Below are 27,792 nucleotides of genomic sequence, written 5' to 3'. Positions count from 1 at the left end.
TGTTCCTTTCCTGGAACTCACTCTGTAGCCCAGGGTGGCCTCGAACTCACAGAGATCTGCCTGCCTCTGCTTCCTGAGTACTGGGATCAAAGGTGAGTGCCACCACTATCTGGCAATACATTTCATTTCTATAACGGCTTAATGGAAATATTTGTTTGGTTTAATAGTTTTAAGGTTTATAGCATGCATCTTTAAACTATCCAACTATTCCAGTGTGCCTTTGATTTATACTGTATCACAGCTTAGTCATGAGGACCTATGTTTCTGTGGTAGTTTGAATGCAATTGGCTCCCATAATCTCATAAGGAGTAGCACTATTAGGTATGGCTTTATTGGAGTGAGCATAGCCTTGTCGGAGAAAGTTTGCTACTGTAGGGGCAAGCTTTGAGGTTTCCTATGATTAGGATACCGCCTAGTATCTCAGCTGATTTTCTGTTGCCTGTAAGATGTAGGGCTCTCTGCTACTCTTCCAGAATCACATCTGCCTGCATGCCACCATGTTCCCTGCCATAATAGACTGAATCTCTGAAACTTTAAGCTGCCACCTCAATGAAATGTTTTCCTTTGTAAGAGTTGCCATGGTCATGGTGTCTCTTCACAGCAATAGAATAAGACAGAAGTTGGTATCAGGGACTAGGGTATTGCTGTAATAGGCCTGACAATGTTTTTGTTTGGAGTAATATGGATTTCAGGAGTTTGGATTAGGAAAGTAATGGAATGCTTTTAAGCTGCTTAATGAGCCATACTATTAGGAACATGGAAGGCACTGATGCTGATTGTGATTTGATGAATTGTGGGAATCAAGAGGTTTCAGAAGAGAAGACTGTTAGTATGTGTCCTAGAGACTGGTCTTGAGATATTAAAGTGGCTGCTCTTTGCCTTTGTCTGAAGAGTCTGCCTGAGGCTAACATGAAGAGTTTGGGATTAATTCCACAGGCAGAGGAAACCGCAAATCAGTATAGTATAAACTCTATTTTGTGGTTACTAGTATTAACTCTAATAAAGATTTATAATGAAAAGGAGCAAGCTGAGCAAGGAAAAATATTTGAGGAGAAAAAAGCACCAGAAAGTGGAATGGCATTAAATTCTGTGTTCAAGGAGATAAGCAGATTAAGAAAGGTCACTAAAGGGAGTAGTGACTTCAGGGCAAGACCCTACCCAGCTAAGTTTCCAACCCGTGAAAAGGAATTATTGCCCCCAATGAAAGCTGCTGAGGCCAGGCATGTATTAGAGGTGTCCCTGAATGGAGGCCTAGAGAAGCCATTGCATGAAGCTATAAAGGTGAAGCCTGGATTGCTTTAAGACCCCAACATGTTAAAGATGCCAGAGCCATGGGATATCTGCCAAGAAGAGCAGCTAACAGGAAGTGGAACCAGTACAAGACTAAGAAGGGTATTTCAGTCAGTCAACAAAGATGAATGGAATTGAATATCTGAAGAACATTTTGACATCAGACAGAGATGCAGAGTTTGGAGAGCTTGATGTGGCTGCTAATTAAAATGATATAAGTAACATGGAAACACATTTTTTAAAATGTCCCCACGTGATTACTCCAGGCAGATCTGGATTCCTATCAGTGTGTAACCTTTAGCCTCTCCTGCTGTTTTGCATTAATGAACTTTGTGAAATACTTTTAGGATTTGAACTGTATTTGCAGTGAGCAGCAAATTCTAAGTTAGCAGAATTGTTAAGTCTCAAATTGTTCCTGACACCTTTAACTTTGTTTTCTTTGTGCTTTATGTTGTTTTAGACTATTTTAAGATTTTCTTCTGTGGCCGAATCTTGGCAGTTTGATGGGTACTGTGATGACATGTAGTCTTTATGTTTTGTTTTTCCCCAGAGTTCTCTGGATTCATACTGTTCTAGTTTTTGTCATGTTTGAGGTTTTTCTAAACACTATTTGTTCAATACTCCATCTTTTCTCTTCTTAAAAGTTTCCATTTAGCTCTCACTGGGTTTGCTGGAAGTTATGCTCCACTGACTGAGGCTGTGTTTTCAGATGAGGGTCTGTTTCATAGGTTGGCCTAGGAACTCCTGGGCTCAAGCAATCCTCTTGCCTCAGACTCCTCAGTGCTGGAACTATAGGTGTGTGTTATGCCCAGCAATAATAGCACTACAAATGCACACTATGTGGAAAACAAATTAAACAAGCACCTCGGAGGCCATCCAAATTATCAAGGGCACACAAAGGCACCCACACTATCAGTCACAGGGAAATCTAAACTAGATCTTACTTCACCATAGGCCCGATTCTATGCAAATGTAAACATATAATCCTTTTAGAAAACTTGCAATATTGAGCTGAGCATTCATCTCTGTGTTTCTCTTGTTTATGAATGAGAGATATGTGGACACATTCCTTATGTCCAAGTGGGAAACTTAGGGTCTGTCTTCAAGGGTCAGTTCGGCTCATTTGGCTGACCCATGCCTATGTGGTAGACTGAGACAGTATCACAAGATATGCAGGGGAGTAGAAGGGCAAGAGAAAAGGATGAGGGTGGGCCAAAGGGGCCATGTGCCATGAAACAAAGTTACAGCTTGAGAAATTGGAAAGGTAGTGTTTGAGTGTAATTAGCCCCCATAAGCTCATAGGAAGGTATGGCTTTATTAGAGAAAATATGTCACTGTGGAGGCAGGCTTTGAGGTCTCAAGCCATGCCCTCGGTTCAAGCCAAGCCAGTTTCTCGGTTCACTTCCTGTTGCCTGTTGATCAAGATGCAGAACTTTCAGCTTTAGCACCATGATGATGATAATGGACTAAACCTCTGAAACTGTAAGCTACTCCATTAAATATTTTCCTTTATAAATTGCATGGTGATGGTGTTTCTTCAAAGCAATAGAAACCAAACCCTAAGACACTAAGGAACAGTTCCCTAGACCCAGACCCGTTCCTCCTCAGAGTTGACCAATAGAGACCTATCTTACACTTGTTCTGAGCCATGGAATGTAACCTGACTTTATGTGGCAGTTCAGGGCCCTTCCATGGTTGTCTCCTTTAGGAGGTGCCATCACTGAAGCAGATGCTGGAGCCAGGGCTGTCTTTCATGTTCCTCAGTGAAGGAGAGAATGCACTAATACTGCTGTTTGGTAACCTCTGTTTCCTTACCAAACTGGGAATGCTATCACAGCTATAGGTGCCGGAAGTTGCAATCCTCCATGCCTAGGCTACCCATCCTCATATGCCCCAAGCAAAACCTTCAGCTTTTGATTTGTGCTCTGCTTGGTGGGGCTCTCTAAATCAGCTTCAAGCCTTCCTCCTACTCCAGGACCCAGGTGTAATGAACCTCTGAATGCCATGTGCCCCGCACAGCTGTGTTGGGAGTACCTTTAAAGACCTCTGGGGAATCTGTCACCCATTACACACCTATGACTGCATATCTGCATTAACATTTTAATTGGAAATACTAAAGGTACTATCTGAAACTAATGTTTGTCTTTTGAATCATGGAGTCAGGTTGATACTCAAACTTGGATTTCAGTTTACTACCCCAGAATCATCTATCATCCACAAAGGCACAGATAAGGATGAATGTGTTCCACTTTAGAGTTGCCTTCCAGGTGACCAACTCTCAGAGAAGAGCCTGGCACCCCAGGAGGAAGAATGCTGTAGAAGAGCAGAAGAAACTGTTTTCAGCTACCCACAAACCTGCAGACACAGCCAAGCCCCAGGTCACCAGAGCATACTTCAACTGTTCCAACATTCCATTTGCCTTTGGAAACACTTCTTTGTAGCCTACTCCCCTCCATGGCATTTCTCTTAAAGACGTGACCAACCTGAACACTGGTGCTGTGGATATCACTCTGTGTAAATAAAATGCTGACTGGCCAGTAGCCAGGCAGGAAGTACAGGTGGGAGAAGCAGAGAAGAGAATTCTGGGAACAGGAAGGGGAGGAATAGAGATTGCAAGCCACCGCCATGAGAAGCAAGATGTAAGATACTGGTAAGCCATGAGCCACGTGGCAAAGTATAGATTAATAGAAATGGGCTAAATATAAGAGTAAGGAGCTAGACAATGGTAGGCCTGAGCTAATGGCCAAGCAGTTTAAATAATATGAATGTCTGTGTGTTTATTTTATAAGTGGGTTGTTGGACTAATAGGGCTTGGCGGGGGGCTGGAGAGAAGCTCTCCAACTACACACTGGCAACTGTGACCAGCCACTAAATGACAACATGAGCTTCTAGGATATCTGTGGTTCCACAGCTGGGAAATACCCTGGGCGTTTGTTCCTTTCAATGCGGAAACAAACCTATCTTTTGTATTGATCTCTGAGAGAGGTTTAACTTATAACATCTGCAGTACTTTCTATGTTATCATAGGTTAAGAAAAATGTCACAGCCAAAGAAATTTATTTTAAAATAGAAACATACATACATTAAGCTTTAAACAATCAAATTTTAAACAAAAGAGGAAAAAGAGCCATTTGATCCCAGAGTCTGTAAAGAACGACTTTCCATGTGTGTGAAATCCACATAAGGAGCACTTGGACAAGTTGATGTGGAAATCCATCATTTTCCCTACCCATGTGTGCTCAGGTGTCCACTGGCTGCCATGGGACACTCATGCACTGAGAGCTACCCTTGGGTGACTGTCCGCTGGCACCATCACCAAGACCATACACCAAGTTCATGTGGGGTGTATGGCTAAGTGTTATGGTTCCCTCCAAACACGAGAAGAAAGGGTGCTCAGGGATACTGAGAAATGCTCAGAGGGATTTGGCAATGTAGAAGATGTGGTGTCTAGGAATTCCCCTAAAGCCCCCAGGAATACTCAACTGTGTTGTGCAGTGCCACTGGGGGCCTGGGCTGAGATGCTCAGTCTGGGTGGGGCTTCCGCTTGGGCTGCTCCTCATAAGACTCTCCAAATTCATTGACCCTGCTCTTATCCACAGGGTACAGCCTGCAAAGGTAGGGATGGATGACTATTAGCAAGACAAGCCCTTACTGGCCTTGAGAGGACATGGCTCCTCTGAAAACATCCTCCAGTAATCTGAGCCACCTCCAAGTCAGGGACCTTCATAGGTCCGGGGCCTGCCTCCTATCTCTCATGTGCTGCACTCGGCAGTGTTGGGAAATGAGAGCTTGGCTAATCAGAGAAGGAAGACAGTAGACCTGCAGCAGGGTGGGACCTGGAGAGGCCTTGCTGTGGGTAACTGTAACAAGTTATCCAGGCAGTTACCCACACTAGTTCTAGACGATTCCTGGCTTTGAAAAAGCACTCTGCTCGTAGTGGCTATGCTCTTCAATCCCGTAACCTCCCACCCTAGCAACACAGCCCTGCTTCTATGAAGACACCAAAGCAGGAAAGGGATGCGGTGTCCACTGTTTGAAGTTCTCCTTGGTGCCCCACCAACAAAAAACAACCAGACCTTAGCTTTAAACATGCCCACCTCCCATCAAAAACTCTGGGGCTGGGTCTCTGCATAAAGACTTGGAACCACTCCAAGGGGGCCCTGCTGGCTTGAGATGGGACGGAACAACCCTGCACCAGGTGTGCTAGTATCTGAGTTTCCCACAAGCTCACTTCTATCTTCAGATTTGTCAGAGAATCGATTATAAATGTGAAAACCTAAGAACCAGACCTTATTCAGCACGTGGGTATGGTACTGTGTGCCTATAACAAAAGTCCTTCCCAGACACACAAGTGCATTGACAAACAATTCTAGTCCAGGAATTTAGCTTTGGGAAGACAGGCTCATCCTGTATCGGATGGCCACAGTTTGGAAAGCATAGAGGAAGCACTGTCACCATATGGGGATGGAGTTGTGTGTATGTGGGGGAACTGCAACCTCCAATGGTAGCTATATGGGGATGGGAGGTGAGGTGGCAACACTCTATAAAGAAGCCCTTTCCGGGTTGGGGATTTAGCTCAGTGGTAGAGCGCTTGCTTAGCAAGTGCAAGGCCCTGGGTTCGATCCTCAGCTAAAATAAAAAAGAAGCCCTTTCCTCAACATGGACCCAGGCTCTGGGGTCAAAGGACATGGGTAGCCTAAGCCTGTATTGGTTTTAAGGCTTATTCCAGGAAATCCCCAAACCTTGACCTACTCTAAACACACCCACAGGCAGTGGCTGCATATGCACAACAGGAAGGCCAGATGCCAGCCAGGGTGGGCAAAGGAGGATAGGCAAGCATTTGTGTTTTAATATATCTCCTAGAAACTTTCCCTTGTCTGAGCTGGTAGCCTGGATGTGCTGTTTTGGTCTGAGGCCTTGGTGACTACTAGCTGCTGCTAATGGATTCAGTCCAGGCACAGGTAAGAGAGCCACTGACCTCCATCTGTAGGGCATGAAGCCCAAATGAAGACCAGCACCCCCACCCCTGCCCCACACTGGAGACCTGTGCTTGAGGACTATCTGCTAGACACTCAAAACTGGCACAGGACAACTGTGCAGGGGACAAACTTACACTGTCATTACAAGACACAGCTGAAACCTATTTTGGGCAACAGAGAAAAGCCACCACCTGCAAAGTCTGTCTGAAACCATAGACAGGTGCAGGGCTCTGCAGCCAAGGAGGTGCTGCATGTACATACTCACCACCTCTGGTAAAGGTAGACCAGGAACACCACGTCATCTCTGAAACAGGCTAGCCGGTGGGACGTGGGCATGGTGATGATGAAGGCAAAGACGTCATCAATGAAGGTGTTAAAAGCCTGTAAAGCCAAATGAATAACCCAAGTCATCAGTGAGCTGCTCCTCAGCAGATGGCGGGACTGGGACCTGAAACTGTGATATTCACAGCAACAGCGAGAGGAGATCAGTGTAGCACCAGAGCAGCACCAGGACAGCGGGTTCCAGGCCCACCATAAGGACCTGCAGCTTTCTGTGTTGGGAACCAAGAAGACAGCTGGGAAACAAGAGCAGAGCAGCACTGGGGCAGGTTCCTCAGAGAATTGAAACTGCGTCCTGTCCGCTCAGTCTACCCAACCTGTATGAAGGGTTCTAGGCTCTGCTGGGAAGACACAGAACTCTGTTCTCAAACACTGAATTACTGAGCAAAATATATTTGTGTTTTGACAATGTTGCCAAAAAGGAACGTGGCCTTTCCCTCAAAACTATCCCTTACTGTGACTATGAGAACCTTCATTGTGTAGTTGGTGGCTTTTCAGAGTTTGAAAAGATGTCTTAGTGTTTTTAACAAAGTGGACAGGACCAAAAGTACTATGTGCTGTGTGTGTTTATGACCTCATGTGCCCCCCATAAAGGGTCTTTCAGCTATTCTTAGCATGGACCTGGTGCTTACCTTGTAAGTAAAGGCCTTCCAGGGCAGGTGTGCCACTGACTTCAACTAAAACAAGGAAGATACCACATGTCAGCCACAGGCAACATAGAGAACACAGGGTTATTGCCTTAGCAGAGACACCTTGGCCTTACCTTGTAATTGACAAAGAGCTGGGGCAACATGAAGAGAAAGCCAAAGGCATAGACACCTGTGGAACAGAAGATATCCATGAAGAAGAACCAAACATCCATTTTGCTGAGGCGATATACAGAGACACCCAAAAGACCTCAGCTGACCTTGTCACAGCTTCCTGGCTAATAAACCCACCAAGAGTCAAGGACAGATCAGAAAAGCAGCACACTTTTTACTGATTGCTGTTAACTTTTGTTTGCAAGGATCAAGCAAGTGCTGGACACCAGGGTCATCATAAGGGCACTGGGAAAGGTGCCAGAATTAAGTCTGAGACTCATACCTGGAAGCATGACCATCGAGAGCTACCTGCTTATTGAGAGGCTGCCTGACCTTTATGCTGCTCACTGGTACACCCCAAAGCATGAGAATCCAATGCTTTGGCACTTAGCCATGGGACACACACAACATACAGAGGCCATGTGCTCTGAACCACACATAAGCAGCAGGGCATTGACCTCTCAGTGTGTCCAACAAAAGGCAGCCTGCCATATTCTAGGTCTGGTGTTCTGGGAAAGTCTATGGAATGGGATGTCAGATGGGATCTGAATGCTACTGTTGCCTATTTTTAGGGAAGGAAACAGACTAGCAACTGGAGGACCCAAGCTCAGAACAGGCTTAAGTACACAATGCTGGGCACCGTATGAGTGCTAAAGGTAAGGACCAACTAGCTTCTTCATCCTAGAAGCCTGTGCCACCAAGTGGCGGAGAGGAACAGGTAAAGCAGCACCTACTATAAGCACTATCACCAAGGAGGAGACACACAGACTCACCATTCACAAAGCTGTTGATGAGCCAGGAGTACCAACTGAAACAGAAGTAAAGAAGTTGTGACCTGAGGCCAAGGGCACGTTGCTGAATGTTAAAATGAAGAAAAAGCACCCTCCTAAAAAACTACTTTGACACTATGGAAGTAGGCTCCATGTGGGGAGACACCACTCTGAAAGGACAGATTTTTTTTTTTTTTTTTTTTCGAGACAGGGTTTCTCTGTGTAGTTTTGGTGCCTGTCCTGGATCTCACTCTGTAGACCAGGATGGATCCACCTGCCTCTGTCTCCTGAGTGCTGGGATTAAAGGCGTGCGCCACCACCACCTGGCTGAAAGGACAGATTTTAGTCCCAGGATTTCCAGGGAGATATGAACCCATGTACAGCATTCAACCCTGAAATCCTGACTAGCTAGGACCATGCTGCCCACCCATCCTAATGCCTGACCCCAGAAACACATCTCTCCACCAGACACAGGGTCCTGAGTCTTCTTTAAATGATCAAAGCAGCATCATGGTGTTAGTGTTTTCCTCTTTCAAACTCTGTCCAATCTCTGTATTCAAAGTCAGTGATAGAGTAGGGGAAAGCCTACACTTCCCAGGTTGAAGGCATGCATGCCAATGTCGGCTATGTGGTCCCTGCAGCCTTCAGGAGTGCCTGAGATGCACAAAGGCATGCCAGTGGTTCTTGTCCTCTTCATAACCCAGAGGAGATGAAGCCCTAGGACTGACTTTCAGAATAGCAGAAGCATGTCCCGGGCTGCATCTGAGAAGGGTCCCCAGTTCCAGGCAGCCCAAGGTGCATGTGCCCTATGCTCAGAAATCAAGCTAGGTTTTTCAGCGGGTCAGATGAGGGTGTGAACTCTGCATCACCCACCTCTTATACTTGATATTCAGGAGTGAGTAGACAGCGCCCCCAACACAGAGAGGGTAGAGCAGGTAAGACAAGTACTTCATGGCCTGTGAGGGACAGAGGCAGCTTCTAGTAAAATAACTCAACCACCAAACACCTCAGCAGATGCACCATCTAACTTATGTCAACAAGAGCAAGCAAAAAAGGCAGAACCCCAATATTACTTCAGGTAATAGCACAACTATGTGTAATGGCCATGATAATTCTGCCAAGACTCCAAAGCGAGAACCTGCATGCATACCACTGGTATCAATGACTGTGACGCATCATCTCTGATGCATCGGACAAGCTGCCTGCACCAGAGTGGCAAATTCAGCCAGAAGAAACCAAGGAAGCGCCCAAGTCACAGACCCTGCAACTGTACCACGGGCCCTTTATTTACTCTGGTTTGTTCTTTGTTATCATCTCACTAAAATCTGAAATGCAAATAGCTGAGCTTAGAACTAAGCTCTCTAGAGAGACATCCTGTTAACCCCACATGTCCCACTCCTAAGGAGCAATAGGGAGGCTAGGACCTAGATGCTAGAGGGCTTCCTGTGGCCTCTGTATGAATGAACAGAGAAGGCAGCTGTTTGGTAGAAACAATTTTCTACACAGCAGGAACTCTGTCCAGGTGACAAAATAGGAGCCAGTGGCCCGACAGCTTGTTCCTTCCCTGTGAAGAGGGTTCGTCCCCATGTTCACCCTCAGGAGTCCTCCTATTCAGGCTGGTTCCATCCCATTCTCAGGACAGGTTCTCTCCCCGACTCTCCCATATTATAGCAAGGGCCCAATCCTCCATGGTATCCCAGGCTCCAACTGCTTACCTGGGCATCGTACTTCTCAGTCTTCCTCTCAGACTCACTGTGGGTGCCAAACTGTTGTAAGATTAATATATTGTCAGCTGACTCAGGAGACTATCAGCACAGCAAAGCTAGGACTATAGCAATAAATGGTGTAGGGCTCACTATACTGCCCTCAGTGCCAACACTGACTGCAACTAGCCTCAGGCTTAGGCACTGGCCACTCCCGCCTCTTGTTTCACCCTTTGCTTCTACTGAGTCAGCTCAGTCTCCTGATGAATCAGGTGAAGAAAGAGTAACTGATCAGAAAGCTGACATGAGTCTATCAGTGAGGTCTTACAGCCAAGAACTGAAAGCCAGCCCGTGTGAGGAATCTCCCCATCCTGTGGGGCACTTTTGCATGCATATGCCTGGGAAGCTCTGTCCTAGGCAGAAAAAAACAGGATAAAGTGCCCCCAAAGGTTCAGCTCTAACTTGGCCTGGCGAGTCTGTTCAGGAAAAGCTATGTCTGGAGCAGTCACCACAGGTCTCACCTGAAACACAGGCCTCAGGCCCCTCCAGGCCACTGTCATTTTCAATGCCTTCTTTACTTTCCAAAGCTGGAGGGAAAAAAGGAAAGATACACTTAATTCTGAGATGCTGAATAAGGAGCTAAACTGTGAAGGAAAAGACCTGGCAGCCATCATCCCTCACCCCACTAGTCACTGTTTCTGTTCCCTCTACCTCTCATGGTCATTTGTGGACTGGGAAGCTCTATACCATACTCTTGGCTGTCCACTAGGTGGATTGTGCAGTCACTGGTAAAACACAAGGAAACCAGTATTCATACCTGCTCCAAACCAAGACAGTCTTCCTCCTGGGCCCTAAGCCTCCTCCTGGACTCAATGGGGATCCATGCCCTCCTCAACATCCTTACTGCAACCTTGTGCCAGTAGTATTTACTAAGGTCAGGTCTAGCACATTGCCTCTGAGCTGGATTTTCATGCTGTCACTGGGACAGTCATTGAGTTCCCGTGTCAATGAAGTCCATCTCTCAGCAAGCATCCACAGCCATAAGGGACAGTACTCAACAGAACCAACTCTGAGAACAAGACCCCTGGGCCTGCCCCCTGCTTGGTGCCTTCCTTCCAGACTGGGCTCCTATGGCTCCTTTCCATAAGTACCTAGCAGCAGCACTAGGTCATAACGTGTCACGTACCATTACCTACTCTCCACATGGCTGTTCCATCCCAAATTCCAATCAAACTAGGAGCTTCTCCAAAGCCACATTATCTGTTTCACTCAAATCTATTGTCCCAAGATGTACCCTCAGAGACCTCCTCCCTGAACTTGCTTCCAGAGGTGTGCAGGTCCTCAGAGAGCCTCATGTTTCAGCACTCAGAACAGCTGAGCAAGTGCTGAAGTTCATAGACTTCACAGAAACCCCATCCTGACCCAGCATGGTACCCAGGACTCACCTCAATGGCAGCCCCAATACCAGCAGGGATCAGCACCAGAAGGCTTGTTTGTTCATCCAGCAAGAAGAGGAAGATGACCACGGTGCTGAAGCAACGCCAGAGCACTGGGGACATGAGCACACAAGGTAGTGAGGGCATACTGTAGCTGCCCTTTGCACACACCCACACCCACCTTTGAACCTATCACCTCTTCCCCTCCAGCTCTCTTAATTTGCCACCCGATTAAAGAAATCAGGTGGGCTGTGTGTGGAGCTTAGCAGTAAAGCCTTTTTTTAAGAGTGCACAAGGTTCTGGGTTTCACACCCTGCACCAGGCGAGACAAAAGGATAGCAAATAATGATGCAAATTTTCTTTTTTTCCTTTTTTCTTTTGGTTTTTTGAGGCAGGGTTTCTCTGTGTAGTTCTGTCTTGAAACTCACTCTGTAGATCAGGCTAGTCTTGACTCAGAGATCTATCTGCTTCTGCCTTCTGAGTGCTGGGATTAAAGGTATGCACCATGGGAATAAAGGTGTGCATGACCACCACTCAGCCAATGATGCAACTCATGAAAGCACTTTAAATACCAGAGGCCACAAAATGGAGCAGGGTTGGCGGTCCTGGCTGAGTGCTTGCTTGTGCCCTTACTCTACACTCTCCTATTTTGTACTATTTTATAGTTTGTTCCTTTTACAAAGCTATGCTTTTGTTCATAGGCTGGACTTTGAAGACACAGTCTGGTCAGAGCCACTGTTGTATGGTATTTTGTTTGTGTTCTGACAAATAAAGATTGCCTGGAGGTCAAAGGAAGGAACTAGCCACTAGTTAACCATAGAGGCCAGGCAGTGGTGGCACACATCTTTAATCCCGGCACTTGGGAGAAGGAAGCAGGATGATCAGGAGTTGAAGGCCACCCTAGGCTACACTAGATTAAACCAGTCTAAAAGAGAAACAGAGCCAGGCGGTGGTGATGCAGGCCTTTAATCCCAAGGTGGGTGGAGACAGGATCTCAGCTGCTCATTCAGTATGAGGATTCATAGACATAAGAAGTTTCTAGTGGCCACTGCTCTGCTTCTCTGATCTTTCAGCTTTCACTCTCGATATCTGACTCTAGGTTTTTATTGTTAAGACTAATTGGGATCACACTTCAGGCCACAGTTAATAGAGTAAGCAAGAGGCCTCTCCTCCATAGGTGCCTGGTGACAGACACTGAGGGACTATCCTGGCAGCCTTGTGTTTTACATCTATTGGGGCTGATCCTGGCAGTCAAATCCAGCTCCCCCTAAGCAGCCTCCCCATTCTATCCCTTCTACCTGCACCTACACTTACCTCAAAGGCCTGCCACATCACAACAACCATAGCAGTCACTGCTCCTTTTGTTATACAGCAAAACCATCACACTGGATCATGTGCAGTGAAAAGTCAGGTCTCAATGATGAGGACACTGCTCCAAGTACTGGGGAATTTACTATGAAAACTGACCCTAAAGCCAGCAGCCAGAGCTCCTGAGGCACTGGACAATACCCTCAAGAGGGTCTGGTGCTATATTGAAATCTATGAGCAACCAAGCTGCCTAACAGGACTATGCATCCTGCCTCCACTGGCAGGCCAACTCCACATCCTTACAAAGAAGGTCTGTGCCCCATGACCTATAGCATCAATGAGACTCGGAGAGGCTCACTGGCTGCTGAAATTGTGAGACAGGAGTCTGAGGTTTCACAAGGAGCTATTGGGCAGGTAGACTATTCCTGAGCCCTACCTGCTTTAGTAGACATTCCAATCATGCTCTTCTTTTTCTTCCAGAAACTGATGTCATTTTTAAATGCCAGGAAATCAAAAAGAAGCTGTGAAGAGTAGACAGGACAGCAGCTCACACTCCAGTCACTTACGTCACTTTCACTGACCGAGTGACCTCCTCAGGTTATGTAGGACACGCTCACTATCTACCAAACCTGCCCCACACATTTCCACAGTCAGAATTGGGGAGCTCGGAGGGAGACGTTAATGCATTCCTCAAACACATATACCTAATTCAAATCCCAGGCAGAGTACCTTGGGCTGTGACCAACCAGGTAACCCAACCTAGGTCTCAGTCCCTTACTTAGAGCAGTACAATCTCTCACTGTGTGACCTCCTACAATCATCCTTGTAAGTTACATTTGCTTTGGGGTGACTGGTACCCAGAAGCTCACTCTACCCCATGCTTCACTACCCTGCACCCTGCCTGCACCCAGCACACTTCTCACAGAGCTCACTAGTATGTCTGTGCTCTGCACATGACACACAGACAGGACTGCTCACTTTCCTAGCTGAAGTCTACTAGGGGACGACACAGGGAGGCTGGAGACTGTGCAGAACCGTGATCTAGGTCACCTGACCCCAACTGTACACACCAGTGCCCATGGAGCCACCCCAATGTCTGCCCCCAGTCCCTGCCACAAGAACCCAGGGGACAGCTCACGTGAAATGCTGCAACAAAGAAGGTCAACGCTAAGAGATATAAGTTGGTGTCTACAAAAATTCCCTTCACTTCATCTGCATCTTTTTCTGAAAATCCTGCAAGGAAAACACATTATAATTCAAGAAGAACCATTTCAGTCTTACCCAATGTCACAAATATTCTTCTGAATGTAGAAAACTTACATCTTATCTGAAGCAAAAGTCAACAGAAGTCGTGGCATTTAAAATATTGTGTTCTGAATAAAGCCAATTTTCAGCTAGTTCCTAAGGTTATAATCTAAGAAATAAAAGGAGCTGAACCACCATAAGCCGCTTGACCATAAGGCCGAAATGAGCCCATAAATGACTAGCAGAAGTACAGCAGTATGGGTCCATGTCAGCTGTTGGACAGCACGGCTTAGAATCACCAAACACCCTATGCCATCTTAGCCCAGGGTCCAGGGCCACCCACCGAACTGCTGCAGGGAGTACACAGCATCCTGCATATGGATCCAGAAGCGCAGCCGCCCCAGTGAGATCTTGTCATAGGACACAGTGAGTGGCAGTTCAGTGGTGGAGCGGTTTATCACCTGCCAAGAGATCCAAAGGTGAGGGAGGGCCATAAAACATGGCCAGGATTCAGCATAACTTCGGACTGGAGCTTTCCCAGATATTACCTCAGATCTGAGCAGCATAGGTGCTCTATTGACTTACCCTCACAAGTCCTGACAACTGGGAGATAGGCTCACAACTAGCATTGGCTAGAAACTGGTCAGCTCACTAGCTGAGGTGCCATGGACCTGTGCTAGAAGAGTAGGAGACTGTACACAAGAGGGGCATCCAGGCCTAAGTGCTCTCAGGTGAACCATGAAGAAACAGCACTTGAACCCACACGCCACAGCAGGTGAAGTGAGGCCATGATGATGGTGTAGGACATGTACATTAGAAGGTTAGATGATGTGTTCCAACTCATGAAATGTGACACTTCATGAGTTGGAGCACATCATCTAACCTTCTACCCCAGTCTCCTGCCGTGAACACTGCTGGTGTCAAAGGCATGATGGTCATACACAATGGACCTGGTGACCTGAGATGTGTTGGGGTTAAGTAGTCACTAGGCCTAGGATTTGGCAGCCAAGTGCTGGGGCTCTTCACAGCATGGATGAGCCACTCAACACCCCTTAAATGGCCAGACTTGTCCCAGGGATGCCACTGTAAGGTCCCATCAGACAGCCAGCTGGTTGGACTACCCTAGCAGGCTAGGTTACCCCCTAAAGATGACATTCCTCTGAGAAAAGGCTCACAAGAGACAAAGCAAAAGATACACAAACAGGTATCACAGCGAAGCTAGTTGCCTACGTGTTTACTTAAGGTACTATAGTACCTTAAGGTACTATAGCTTGTAAGGGTTCCAACAAGAAGGAGCAGAAAAGAATATACAATCTGCAGATGCTGGCCTACAGCCTCTATCTACACTAGCTTACATACAAACACCAGATACTCAGCCATAAAAATACAGTCACTGAACACAAGTTCCAATTACTTGCAAGAAGTCAGCACTGCTAGGTCTCCTGGTCTGTTTACAGACAGCCCCAGGCTTACAAAGTACAGCCTGTACTTTTCACAGAACCCAGAATCCTGAGCTTCAAACAAGAAAAAAACAAGTCAGAGAAGGAGGTCAGAAGTCAGTCAGACCTCCTTACTAGAGACTGCCCTGCCCCAAATCCACAGGTCATCTAGGTGCAGATGACACTAGACGGAAGTGCAGGACAGTGGGAGCCTGTCACCCTGAGCCATAGCCAGCATCACAGCCTAGGCAGGATCTGAGGGGGTCCTGTGGCAAGCTCCCTGTTCTTCACGCCTTGGCTTCTCCTCAAGAGATCAAGGCTGGTTGTTAGGGAGCACTCACAAACATAGTGGGAGAGGCACGCAGGTGTCCACCTATATCTTTGCTCACCTGTGACCCCACTCAAAGCTTTCCTTTCCTGCCCCAAATTACTTCCACTGTGAAAGAACACTGACACAGCCCCTGGCAGCAACTACTGCAACCAACAGGAAATATTTAGCATGGTACTTAGGTAGTGACATTAACTATTAACCACTGTTACTCTCTTTATAATATAAAGCCAAAGTTCAGCCACGTTTCTTCTCTCAAAACACCCTTGTTCTCTCTAGAAAAATAGCACCTTTATTGCTACAACAAGGGCACCAGAGTGGCCATTTCATCTCCACAGGACCTTGGCACTGCCCATGCTATCCTGAGTTGTGGCTCCCTCCCAAGCTGGGTTCAGATATGAATCTCTAGTTCCATAGCAGGACTAGTCCTGAGGACAAGAAGCTATGCAAGAAACTATGAAACATCACAGGTCTCACATATCAGGAGCAGGCATGCAAGGCCTTTCTGGTGGAGCTCTGTGGGACTACCACCTAAGATCCTAATGAACGGCCCAAATGTCTGTCATCAGAAGGTCCCACAAGCAGCCACCACAAAAGCCAGGGCCCAGCCAGGTACTGAGACCTCTATGTGGCCCAAACATGGGTAACATTCCCTACTCTTGAGGAAAAGCTTTGTGTTGGGTCTAGGAGAGTGTGGCTCACCATCAGGTCTTTCACCCGGTTGCTCAGCTGGTCGATGAACAGGATAGGGAGGTAGTGTACTGTCTTCCCAAGCTGAATCCTGGGGGTTTGAAGCACAAAAGCCTAAAGTCAGTGTCAGATTTATCCCCTTGGAGCACTAAATATGTGGAGAAACTAGGTCACCCCGGGAGCATCCCACCCAGCATCACTGTTGGCTGCATCCTGGCCACTGGAATCTCACAAGATGGCCTTTCCAAAGAGAAGCATGAAAGGGTAACACAGCATGACAATGGTTATAGCCACTAGCAGGGACACAACCCGGAAAGCTATCCACGACACTGCTGCAGGTTGCCCGAGAGGAAGGCTGGAGACAGGGTCAGAGCTGGCCCTTTCTGTACCAAATGTTTACAGTCTGGAGCACGTACACAAATCAGATTTTACAGAAAGATTTAGGGCTGGAGATTTAGCTGAGTAGTAGAGTTCTTGCTTAACATGCATAATCTTGATTTAATTTTCCAACATCAAACACAAAAAGATTCAAATCTTACAGAAGAAGTATGAAACCTCTGACAGCAACAGAGAAACTATCTGTTGCGAATAGAAGTGACTCTCAGCCATTTTCAGAAGCAACATGACACCATGATGGTACACTGATAGGTCTCAACACTGGGCTTCCTGAACACAACCACAGTCACACTTAGCTAAGGATGGCAAGTAATATTTAGGTCACAACCTAGAGATGAAATCTTAGACTTAAGTGAGTCCAGCTACAAAACCAACATTTCACTGTTCAGGCAGCATGAGAACAGCAAAAAGCAATAGGGTACATAGCAATCAGTTAACCTACACTTTTTGTTTCAGCCCAGGGGACATTCTTCCTGGACTAAAGAGGAAGATGCACCAGTTGGGAATTCACTCTTTCTCTCAACCCTGTCAGGCGCCTTGATCATCACAACCTCTAGATGGTAAGCAAGGAGCTGGATAGGGTCTGCAGCAGCTCACAACACAGACAGAGTCCAGAATAAAGGCCTGGTATACTCTATTTGGGCTCACCCACTACAGATGCCTGCTCGGCCATCAGTTCTAGGAGTAGCTTCCCTCCCAGGGTTCCACTTGAGACTTACATCTTCATATACCGATGCACATCTGCAGGCAGGGAGGACCCATCAAAGACAAAGTCATCCACCATCACATTCAGGGTCAACCTGGGTCGCCAGTGAGAGACAGGTTCGTCCAGGGCATTAGATGGCTTCTTCTCTGCTTCTATCTGCTGCTATAAAGAATAGAAATGGAAGCTACGCTACCTGGGTCCAGCCTGGAGGGCAGGGCCTTCACCTGAGAACACACTGGCTTCCCAGACTGGGAAATGAGGCCTAGTTGAGGGGTTCTAGTGACCTTGGGCTGTCAGTCTCAGACCACATCCTCCTTCCTCCCAATTGGTTCTATGAGATCTTGAGGAGGCAGATATGAGGGATCAGGGACTGGGGAACTAACACAGCAGGCCTGCATGCCTGTGAGCTGGGGAGAGACTACCAAGAGACTAAACTAAACAAGATATAAGTGAACAAAGAATGGTCTGAAAGGAGATGCACAGGATTGGGTATTAATTCTAGATAAAACTAAACCCAGAGAGAAAATTCTGGGCAAATCAACTTTATCTGAAACCAAGATGACTCGTTCAGGAAGCAGCACCACCCTATTTCCTCCTGAACAGCTGTCATACAGCATTTCATGTCCCAGCCAAAACAGCAACAGCTTGCACTGGATGGTTTCAGATGCTCCATACCTATCACATATAGGACACCAGCCTGCTCCCCACACTACCACCATGAATCCTCCCATCACCCCCCGCTCCACACCCACACACACACACAAAGAGACACAGCAGGCGACAACAAACAGAGTTATTTTTGAGACAAGGTTTCACAGTGTAGCCCTGGCTGTCCTGGAACTCACTCTGCAGACCAGGCTGGCCTCGAACTCAAGAGACCCCCCTGCCTCTACCTCCCAAGTGCTGGGATTACAGGCATGCGCCACCGCCGCCTGGCCAGGAAGAGTATTTTATTTCTGCTCCTAACCTCTAGAATGTGGCTGCTTCCTGAAAAGTGCCGTCACTCTTGTTTTGTCATTGTCTTATCTTCTACTCTACACGGACACAGACACTGAATATTTCTTACTTTATGTCTATGCCCATGATTGATTCCCTTGCCCTAACAGTCTTAGTCTATAGGACAGACCGGTCTGGAACTTATGGCAACCCTCCTACCTCAGCCTCAAGTACTAGAGTATCAGGAGTGAGCCATTTTGCTTGGCTGAATAACCACTTTTGTGAGTAACTTTTTCTTTACACATAGTTTTCTACAAGTGAACAAAATATAAATAGTACCTATATGCTTCCTATAATTTAGAATTATGAGCATAAGAAAAGCCTAGTCATGCAGTCCTGCACAGTGTGTGTTCTCTGTGTGTATATGCACATACACACATATATGATTTTAACCAGAAAGTACAGGTGAGCTCTGAAGCGTAACTGCCTTACCAGGAAGGCATTCACACTTGCCCAAAGATGCAGCAGTCTTAGAGCCAGAGAGGGAATCTGCTGGAGTGCTATGAATCACTGTCCAACACTAACCTGTTGTAGTTTATCTGCAAATCCATGGGCTATTATTTGAAAGAAAGATAATTAAGTATGACAGTAGTATTCAAATTATAAGACATGTACACAAACTCTGAACAAGAAACATAAGCTTGCTACAGTGATCTGTTAAGACCCCTACCTGTGCTGCAGACTCTCCAGTGAGCAGGTTAATTTCTTCTGGTTTGGGAATCATGTAGGTAGTCAGAGGACTGATCAGGTGTACCTGTTTCCCATCGTGCCAGGGCAGAATCCCAGCATGATGTAGGAAAATATATGCGTACAGCGTCCCATTGTTTCTTGTTTTCTTTGGTACAGAAACATTAACTGTCCTAAAACAGAACAGTCATTTTAAACATGTACATGTTAAATTCCAATTTATTATGTAGTCCAGACAGTCCTCAAACTCAGATTCCTCCTGCTCCAACTTTCCAAGTATCTGGGACTAAAGGTGTGCATGCTGGCATACACTGTTTACACACACATGGTAGTTAATCATCTCTTTAGATTTACACAATCTAATTTTAGCTCAGAAATACGAAAAATGAAACCCACCTGCCTATGACTTTTTAGAACACAACTGTGTCCTGAGCACTATGATAAGTACAGCACTCCCTGCCTCCATTCCAAGAGCCTCAGAAGGTGGGGACTGCTACAAGGAGAAGCACACAGGGATGGACTTCTCTAAAGCTCAGCAGAGGTGCCTCACCAGGGAGCCAAAAGGAGCTCCAAACACACAGGTGCTGACCCCATACAATGCTCTGCTGTCGTGTTTCTGGCAGATGCACACTGAGGTGGAGCTCAGGAAGGACTGTTTCCAGGAGTACTCGTGTTTCTACAACTTCCTCCAGGCTCCAAAATCAAAGTTTCACTCTCTGTCCTGACAACTGACATGAGTGTGATGGACAGAAGGCAGTATTTACTGCTATAGAACTAAACCTAACTGAAAAGTAAATGGTGCCAGCACTTTCCACCCCTGTTTCAAGAGGATGGGAGTTGGTAGTCAATAACTGCCCTAAAGTCATAGGCTAATAGGCCTGACAATGATGCACTGGTGGGAACTGAAGACTGGTTGACTAGTGAGTCCAAGGCCTGTTGGGCAATATAGAACCTTGATTTGATGAGCAAGTCATTTCAAAATTTTTATTTGAACATTTGTTTTTTGTTTTGTTTTGTTTTGTTTTTTGTTTTTCGAGACAGGGTTTCTCTGTGTAGCTTTACACTTTTGTAGAAACTGGAACTCACTTTGTAGACCAGGCTGGCCTCGAACTCACAGAGATCCATCCGCCTGCCTCTGCCTCCCAAGTGCTGGGATTAAAGGCGTGCACCGCCACCGCTCAGCTTATTTGAACATTTACAAGTTAAAATCATATGTCAAATGCTAAACCATGTTAATTCTCAAAAGTTATTGTATGCAGTTGAGTACTGATGATCTATTCCAATGTAAAAGGTCACTTAATTATGACCTTCTGCATAATGCTTTCCACTATGCCACCTTCCCCTCTTGTAAGTAACACGTGAACTACTTCTACAGGTAAATCAATGTACTTCTCCTTGGGAGACTACATGGGTTATGGTAAAGCACACTGCCATCAGGCAGCAGTAAAAGTTACTTTCAAGCGACAAACTCATCACCTGTGACTTCCAGCTTGAAAGATCACATGTATATCCTAGTCAGGAGTGCTTCTCTAGGACATCCTCACTCTGTACACAATGCTATCAATGACATTGTGGAACCCATCTCTGGCAATCTGTCCTACATCCACACCTTTCAAATTTGGACTCCACATCAAAGTCTTCCACGTTCAAGACCAAGTCCACATTGTTCTCTGCACCAAGGCTGGACCGTGTGGTGGTGTAAACACTTAGCTGGAAAGAGTGAACAAGAATGTAAGGCCAAAAGGTCCTGACAGAAATCATCACTATAGGGGAAGGCAGGCAACCTGAGGGCTACCTCCCAGGGGGAGAGCTTGGACTTGGTCATGGCCTTGTGTGGCACTGCTGTGTAGAGCTGACCTGTCGTGAATCCCCACTGGAACCAGGAAGTGACACCGGTAAAGTAGGGTCAGAGGTCAGCAGCCTGAAGCATATGGCTGGATTACTCCCAGTGACTTCCACTGGGGTGCCATTAGGAAACACATTTGGGGGCAATTCGACCTCAGTAATAATCAGGGCACCAAGGGGTAACCAGAGGGCAGCAGAGAACAGAGAAGCCCAAACGCCAGCTGTCACTGCCGCCTCACCAGAACATTGGACAGTGACATCGGTGGTGGCCGGCAACGCCTGGGGCCCGCATCCCGTCTCTGACCAGTGTCAGTAGGGGCATGGGGTAGCACCCGGCCGGGAGGCGCCCTCTTAGGGGCCCCCCGACTCTCACCTGCAGCTTGGGCCGCCGGGCCAGATAGGGCTGGATGCAGTTGGAGTCGCCCGAGCACGGACGGGTGTAGACGATACCGTACATGACCCAGCAGGTGTGCACCACGTACACCACAAACACGCCCACCACCAAGCTGGTGAAGGAGCTGCGGCCGCTCCACATGGCGCCGCCGCCGCCTCCGGGCCAAGCGCCGCCGCCGCTCACGGGAGAGCCGCCGCGCGCCGCCGCCGCCGCCGCGGGGAAACCAACGCGCCTCGCGCGGGCCGCCGGCCGCCCCGCATGCTCCCGCCGCCCACACCCGGAGCCGCGGGATTCGCCGGATCCGCCGGCCACCGCTTCCGAGACCCGAGCCGCAGGCGGAAGTGGCCGCGCGCGGCCCTCTGGGAACCGGGTGCTCAGACACGCACGCGCGTCCGCACGCCGGGCGCGTCCGTGACGTCAGCCTCCCGTGCGGTCCTCCCGGCGTGCCCCGCGGGGACCAGGTGGGACTTACTACTCGGTAGGACCTTTACCTGGAAGGACGTCTTCTTGTGCTCTGCTTTCCTTATTCTCGGCGCTCTGCAGCCTGGACTGAAGGTTGACGGCAGGGTCCCAGGACGCTGGCGGGCGGGCGAGGTGGGGATCATAAAGCTAGCCTCCCAGCTCTTCTAAGTCTAGGATAGATTCCAAAACAGCAAAACAAAACAAAAACAGGAGACTCAGGAAACTACTAATTTTCGGGTGTGGAGTTACCATATTGATAAGATGCAATTCTAGATGGGCGGAACAGATCATAAAGACAGGCAGGTCATAAAGGGCAGGTCAGTTGCCAGTTTTGTCAGAAGAAGAATGAGTCCTTGGGTAATATAAACGTGGGCCCCGCCTATCCTCTGAAGAGGTAGATTCTGTCTCAAGCCGATCTGTTTTCCCGACTTGCACATCCGCTACACATGCAGATAAAAGCGTCTGGGCGTCGTTTTAATCTCCTTAAATATGTCTTCTTTTACTGTTTCTAGAGGGAAGTGACAAGTACCGCCACAGCCCAGAGCAGTGGCCAATAGAGATAAGAAGGGAGGAAAACTATTTCTCCTGTTTTGGGAAGCTTGTTGGCAATTGGTGTTTTCCTCACTCCGTGGTGGGCTCACAAGCCCATTCCTGTCAGAAAAGTTTTGGGAGGCAAGCCCTCTTGGGGTTTTTGGAGCTCAGTGTACCAACTATGCTCTGTTGTGGCATTTCCATGTTTCTTGCACATAGAATCCAAAGCTTTGTTAGGCATTTTGTGAAAATGGTACTATTAAAATGAAAGTTTCAGAGATGAAGCACCTATTTCAGCAAAAGGATGTCTTAGAGTTTCTATTGCTGTGATAGACACCATGACCAGAAGTAACTTGCAGAGGAGGGCTTATTTTGCTTACACATCCACATCACAGCACATAATTGAAAGATGTTGAAGATTGCAGCAGAAACTATGGAGGCATACTGCTTACTAGCTTGCTCCCCATGACTTGCTCTGCATACTTTCTTAGAGCACCCAGGACTGCCAGCTCAGGGGTGGCACTGTTCACAGTGAACTGGGCCCTTGCACATAAATTATCAATCAAGAAAATGCACCACAAGCCAATCCAGTAGGGCATTTTGTTAATCCAGGTTCCCTCTTCCCAAATGACTCTAGCGTGTGTCAAGTTTTCATAAAACTAGCCAGCGCAATTGATACCTACACAGCTTGTCAGACAATCATATCACTATTAAAACATAACCTTTCTTCCTCATCCCCAAGATCTCATATAATATCACAGTATTAAGCACTTCAACTTTTTTAATTCCCTGGTGTTAAAATTCACATTTTGAAATCTCAGTATCTTTAAAATACCCAAAGTCTCTAAAATTCCAAAGTCTTGCCAAAATTCCAAAATGCCTGTAAAATTCCAAAATTCTTTAACTGTGGGATCCTGTAAAGTAAAAACAAGTTATATATGGTCTTACTCTACAAAGGAAGAACCAGGCACAGTCACAATCAGATCAAAGCAACTCCTTCTCCCCAATTCAATGATGTAAAAAGTTCAGTGCTTGACATTTGGGGCTCATGATGTTTTAAGCGCCAAAGAATTTTCCACAGCTCAGGCCAGCTCTACTCCATGGGTACTGCTGTTCTTGGTGGTTGTTCCATGATATTGGCATCACCAAAATTCTGGGTCTGTGCTATGAATGGGCTAGGTTTCACCAATAACCTCTCCAGGGATGTCTTCAGGGACTTCAGCCCTCCCACATAGTGCCAAGACTGGGCTACTCTCCACAATCCCTTCATGCCTTCAAAACCAGTACCAGTTTGGCTGTCAGCAGGAGGTACAACTGTTGGAATTCTTGGCCAGTCGTGCAGTTCAGTAGCCAAGCAAGGGGCCTTACGTCCTGTGTAATCCATGTGCTGCGTGATCACATAATTTGCACACAGCATGATCATGTGATCTATGTGCATGCCTGGCTTAGCTCTGTAAGCCCATACACGCAGGTGCAATGGAATTCATAAGAAGTGGGACACAGACTCCTTCTCCTTCTCTTCTCCCCACACTCTCCATGCACATGTCTTCCACAGGCCTGGTCATGCTCTCTTCTGTCCCTCCCTTCTCCTAATAAAGCTCTGATAGTGGGTTTTGTCATGCCTTGTGGCCTTTCTGGCACAGTAACAGCACTCACTGCTGACTGAATAACACAGCATAGCCACATTAAAACCAACAACAACCTTGGCCACTTCTAAAATGGCTTCTGTGTCCTGACTCTGAGGAAGCACTTCTCAGAAGGTTTTGCTTCAATGATGCTGGTTTCTTCTCTTTTTTAAAATTAATTAAATTTATTCATTTATTTTATATCCTGACTGCAGTTTCCCTCCCTCCTCTCCTCCCCTCCCCTCCCCCCACTTCCCTTCTGTCCCCACCTCATCCACTCCTCTGTTTCTGTTAAGAAAGGGGCAGGCTTTCCATGGGTGTCAACAAAGCATGGCATGTCAAGTTGAGGTAGGACTAGGGAACCCACATGGCTAGGCTCTCTACATATGTGTGACAGTTGTGTAGCTTGGTCTACTTATGGGACTCCTAGCAGTGGGTGCAGGGCCTGTCCCTGATGCGTTGGCTGGCTTTTGGGACCTGTTCCTTATACTGGGTTGCCTTACCTAGCCTTAATATGAGGGGAGGAGCTTAGTCCTACCTCAACTTGATATACCAGTTTCCTCTTAATCACTGCCAATTCTCAGTCCCAAATGACCAGTATGGATTATCCAACCAAAGCAAAGGTTTTATTTTTAGTGATTCTGAATTCAAAGTGGCACATAAATGGCCCTGATAGACTTTGCTTTGATCTAAAGCTTAGCAAGTCAGGCCTCTGCATTGTTTTTGACATTCTTTTCTATTGCTGAATATTTATTTAACTGTGACATTCTTATCTATTGCTGAATATTTACTTAACTGTGACATTCTTATCTATTGCTGAATATTTACTTAACTGTGACATTCTTATCTATTGCTGAATATTTGTTTAATTATGTAAAGATGTGTCACTGTTTTACCTTGTCTGCCTAAGGCACCTGATTGGTCTAATAAAAAGCTGAATGGCCAATAGCAAAGAAGGAGGTATAGGTGGGACTTGCAGGAAGGAGGAGTAAGTAGGAGGAGGAATTTAGGCTCAAAATGAAGAAAGAAAAAGAGATCCCAGGGAGACACCAGGGGCCAGCAAGCCAGACACAGAGGAAGCAGGATACACAGAATGAAAGGTAAAATGCCCTGAGGCAAAATGAATAGAAACCAGTTAAAAAGTTAAAAGAGCTAGTGGGACAAGCCTAAGCTAAAGCTGAGCTTTCATAATTAGTAATAAGTCTCCATGTCTTTATTTGGTAGCTGGTTGGTGCCCAAAGAAAATTCCAGCTGCACTTATCATCCGAGCTCACACAGAACTGCCCATTGAGCTTTGAGCAGTCAATGGCTCTTCTAGCCCATAGTTCAAATGCTATTGTGATCCTCCTGAAAACACACAGTCAGGTCTGTCTCAGCAGTAATCCAATGGTACCAAATTATGTCTTAGAGTTTTTCTATTGCTGTGATAAACACCATGACCAAAAGCAACTTGGAGAGGAGAGGTTTTATTTTGCTTACACTTCCACAGTACAATACATCATTGAAGGATGTCAGGTCAGGAACTCAAGACAAGAAACTGGAGGTAGGAACTGAAGCAGAATCCATAGAAGAATGTCAGTCACTTCCTGGCTTACTCCCCAGGTCTTACTCAGCCTGCTTTCCTATAGTACCCAGGATCACCAGCCCAGGGGTGGCACTGTCACATTAGTTATCCATCAAGAAAATGCACCAGACTTTCCCAGAACAATTTGGTGGAGACATTTTCTCAATTGAAGTTACTTCTTCCCCAAAGATTCCAACTTGTGTCAGGTTGACATAAAACTAGCCAACACATGGTTTGGGAGGGCTCACAGGGGAATTGGCTTTGTCTGAACAAGTGGGAGCAGGATTTGTGGGTGCAAGGACTGCTGTGGCAGAGGGCAGGGGTGGTGCTGGGTCACAAACCTCAATGGGGCTGGAGCAGAATCCTTAGATCCATCTGAGACTCCTTGTCCCTTATATTCTTGTCAGATGAATCTGCTCTTCAGAGTCACTTATTCTTCTGTTTTCATCAGCCTTGCCTTGATGTCTGAGTCCAGCTGATCACTCCGATGTAACCCTAATATACACAAAGCCTGCAATCTCTTGCTCACATCTTACTCGTTGTATTCTAGTCAGCCTGTGAATGAACCTGTGGTCTTCAGTAGACTGGTGAGGTAAGGCTCTTGGGATCTACAAATGCCACGATACAGGGAGGCCTCAAAAGTAGGATTCAGAACCCAGGAGCTCCAGGATTCCCCACCATTCCCCAAATGACTAATTTTTTTTGTTAGGTTCCAGGCCTAAGGTTCCAGGCCTATTTTTTATAGATGAAATGGGCTTAGTGGCACCTTGGTCACTATCCACCTCTGCTGTCATTTGGGGCTCTCAAGAAAGAGTCTGTACAGCTGCACAGATGTCCTGAGGGATTTGCTATGGTGGACCCCCAGTATGCACTTGGGGCATGGACTGTAGTTTTCACAACCCCCTGCATAAGGAGGGACTCCAGCATCAATCCCCTTGTGATGCTGACGGCTGAAGCCTGGCTTCAGAGCTCGGTCAGCATGTAACAGTACTCCAAGCTGGCACTCTTTGACAAGCACCAGTTCTAGAAGAGCCTCTTGAATTTACTGTTTGTCCCTCAACATTCTTTACAGAGTAGATCCCCAGAAACCTGTGTCCAACCATTACTGGTCTCCTGCCCCCATAGTCCATCCATGCTCTGGTACCTTGGGCAGCTGGGTATAATTGAAGGCTAGTGACTGCTGAGGCACTAGAGATAATCCACATTTCCAATACTGACTTCAGCTTTATGAATACTGGTGACACTCCAGCCAGCAGAGAGCAAGGATGGCTAACTACGTGTCACAGTTGTAAAGAATTTCTCTGGGCCTGGGAGTTCCTTGTATCTGTTCTTGTGAGAAATGATAATGTAAGAATACTGGAGAGGCTGGAGATGACTTAGCAGCTAAGAGTATGTACTGATCTTGCATAGGTTCCCAGCACCCAAGGCTAGCTCCAGGGAGATCTGATACCTCTGGATTCTGGACACCTAAACACACACACATCCCCACCCCCCCCCCCCCCCCCGAGAGAGAGAGGGGGGGGAGGGAGATGGAGAGAGGAGAGAGAGAGAATTAAAAATACATATTTTAAGAAGAGCACTGGAGAGTCAAAGTAGTGAAATTGGGACATTTATTTTTGGTTATGCAGAAGCCAGAGGTCAGCCCAGACAAAAGGCCAAAATGGCTGGCATACTGATTTGGTGCAAAACAGTGTTTTTGATATTCCTTATCACATTTTTATTTCTCCATAAGTCCTCATTGTCTGAGTTCTTCATGGAGGTATGATCATCTGGTCTAGTATTGCCCCATCCCCAAGTTCCTCATTCTGATGGTTCAGGGCACAAAGCCTTATCTAATGTATTTTCCAGGCCTCAGGATTTCCTCCTTTTCCGATATGTGGCTTCAGTCATGTGATAACAATGCATGACTTTTGAACCCTAAGATGAACTGAGAGCATCCAGACAAGCAGATACCAACTGCCAGCTACAGAAGGTAGCTAAGGCTTCCTGCTTATCTGTGGTTCTCTGATGAGCTCTAAGTGTACTTCATACTAAAAATGAATCACATGGTTTATTTATTACATTCTCACAGATAAGAGAAGATATGACATACTATGGATATATAAGATCATGTACTGTTCTTGCAGAGGATCTGAGGTAAATTCCTAGCAACCATAACCATGTCATGAACACACACACACACACACACACACACACACACACACACACACTCACTCACTCACACACGTGTGTGTTCCTCTGTAAGGGACCACATTAGCA

General features: G+C 46.7%; 1 protein-coding gene across 3 annotated transcripts in view; it reads right to left on the bottom strand.

Annotated features, from left to right (window-relative positions):
• The window catches only part of Clptm1l (CLPTM1 like), a 29,956-nt gene extending 8,235 nt beyond the window's left edge, over positions 1-21,721 (bottom strand). For 2 of the 3 annotated variants that reach the window (XM_036207471.1, XM_036207470.1), the window contains exons 1-17: positions 21,331-21,721; positions 20,722-20,822; positions 19,096-19,285; positions 17,443-17,591; positions 16,340-16,418; positions 14,214-14,331; positions 13,764-13,858; positions 13,062-13,146; positions 11,327-11,430; positions 10,403-10,468; positions 9,894-9,944; positions 9,052-9,134; positions 8,182-8,216; positions 7,372-7,427; positions 7,241-7,285; positions 6,535-6,650; positions 4,774-4,897 (exon numbers count right to left, since the gene is read on the bottom strand). In XM_036207471.1, coding sequence (XP_036063364.1) covers positions 4,813-4,897; positions 6,535-6,650; positions 7,241-7,285; positions 7,372-7,427; positions 8,182-8,216; positions 9,052-9,134; positions 9,894-9,944; positions 10,403-10,468; positions 11,327-11,430; positions 13,062-13,146; positions 13,764-13,858; positions 14,214-14,331; positions 16,340-16,418; positions 17,443-17,591; positions 19,096-19,285; positions 20,722-20,822; positions 21,331-21,492 — 1,620 coding nt within the window. In that variant the 5' untranslated portion in view covers positions 21,493-21,721 and the 3' untranslated portion in view covers positions 4,774-4,812. Of the gene's footprint in view, positions 1-4,106; positions 4,898-6,534; positions 6,651-7,240; positions 7,286-7,371; positions 7,428-8,181; positions 8,217-9,051; positions 9,135-9,893; positions 9,945-10,402; positions 10,469-11,326; positions 11,431-13,061; positions 13,147-13,763; positions 13,859-14,213; positions 14,332-16,339; positions 16,419-17,442; positions 17,592-19,095; positions 19,286-20,721; positions 20,823-21,330 lie in introns of those variants that run through there. The other variant, XM_036207472.1, reaches the window with a different exon arrangement.
• Positions 21,722-27,792: the final 6,071 nt, after the last annotated feature.

Source organism: Onychomys torridus, chromosome 15, assembly GCF_903995425.1.
Source record: "Onychomys torridus chromosome 15, mOncTor1.1, whole genome shotgun sequence".
Taxonomy (NCBI): Eukaryota; Metazoa; Chordata; class Mammalia; order Rodentia; family Cricetidae; genus Onychomys; species Onychomys torridus.
This window is presented reverse-complemented; position numbering and strand designations above follow the sequence as displayed.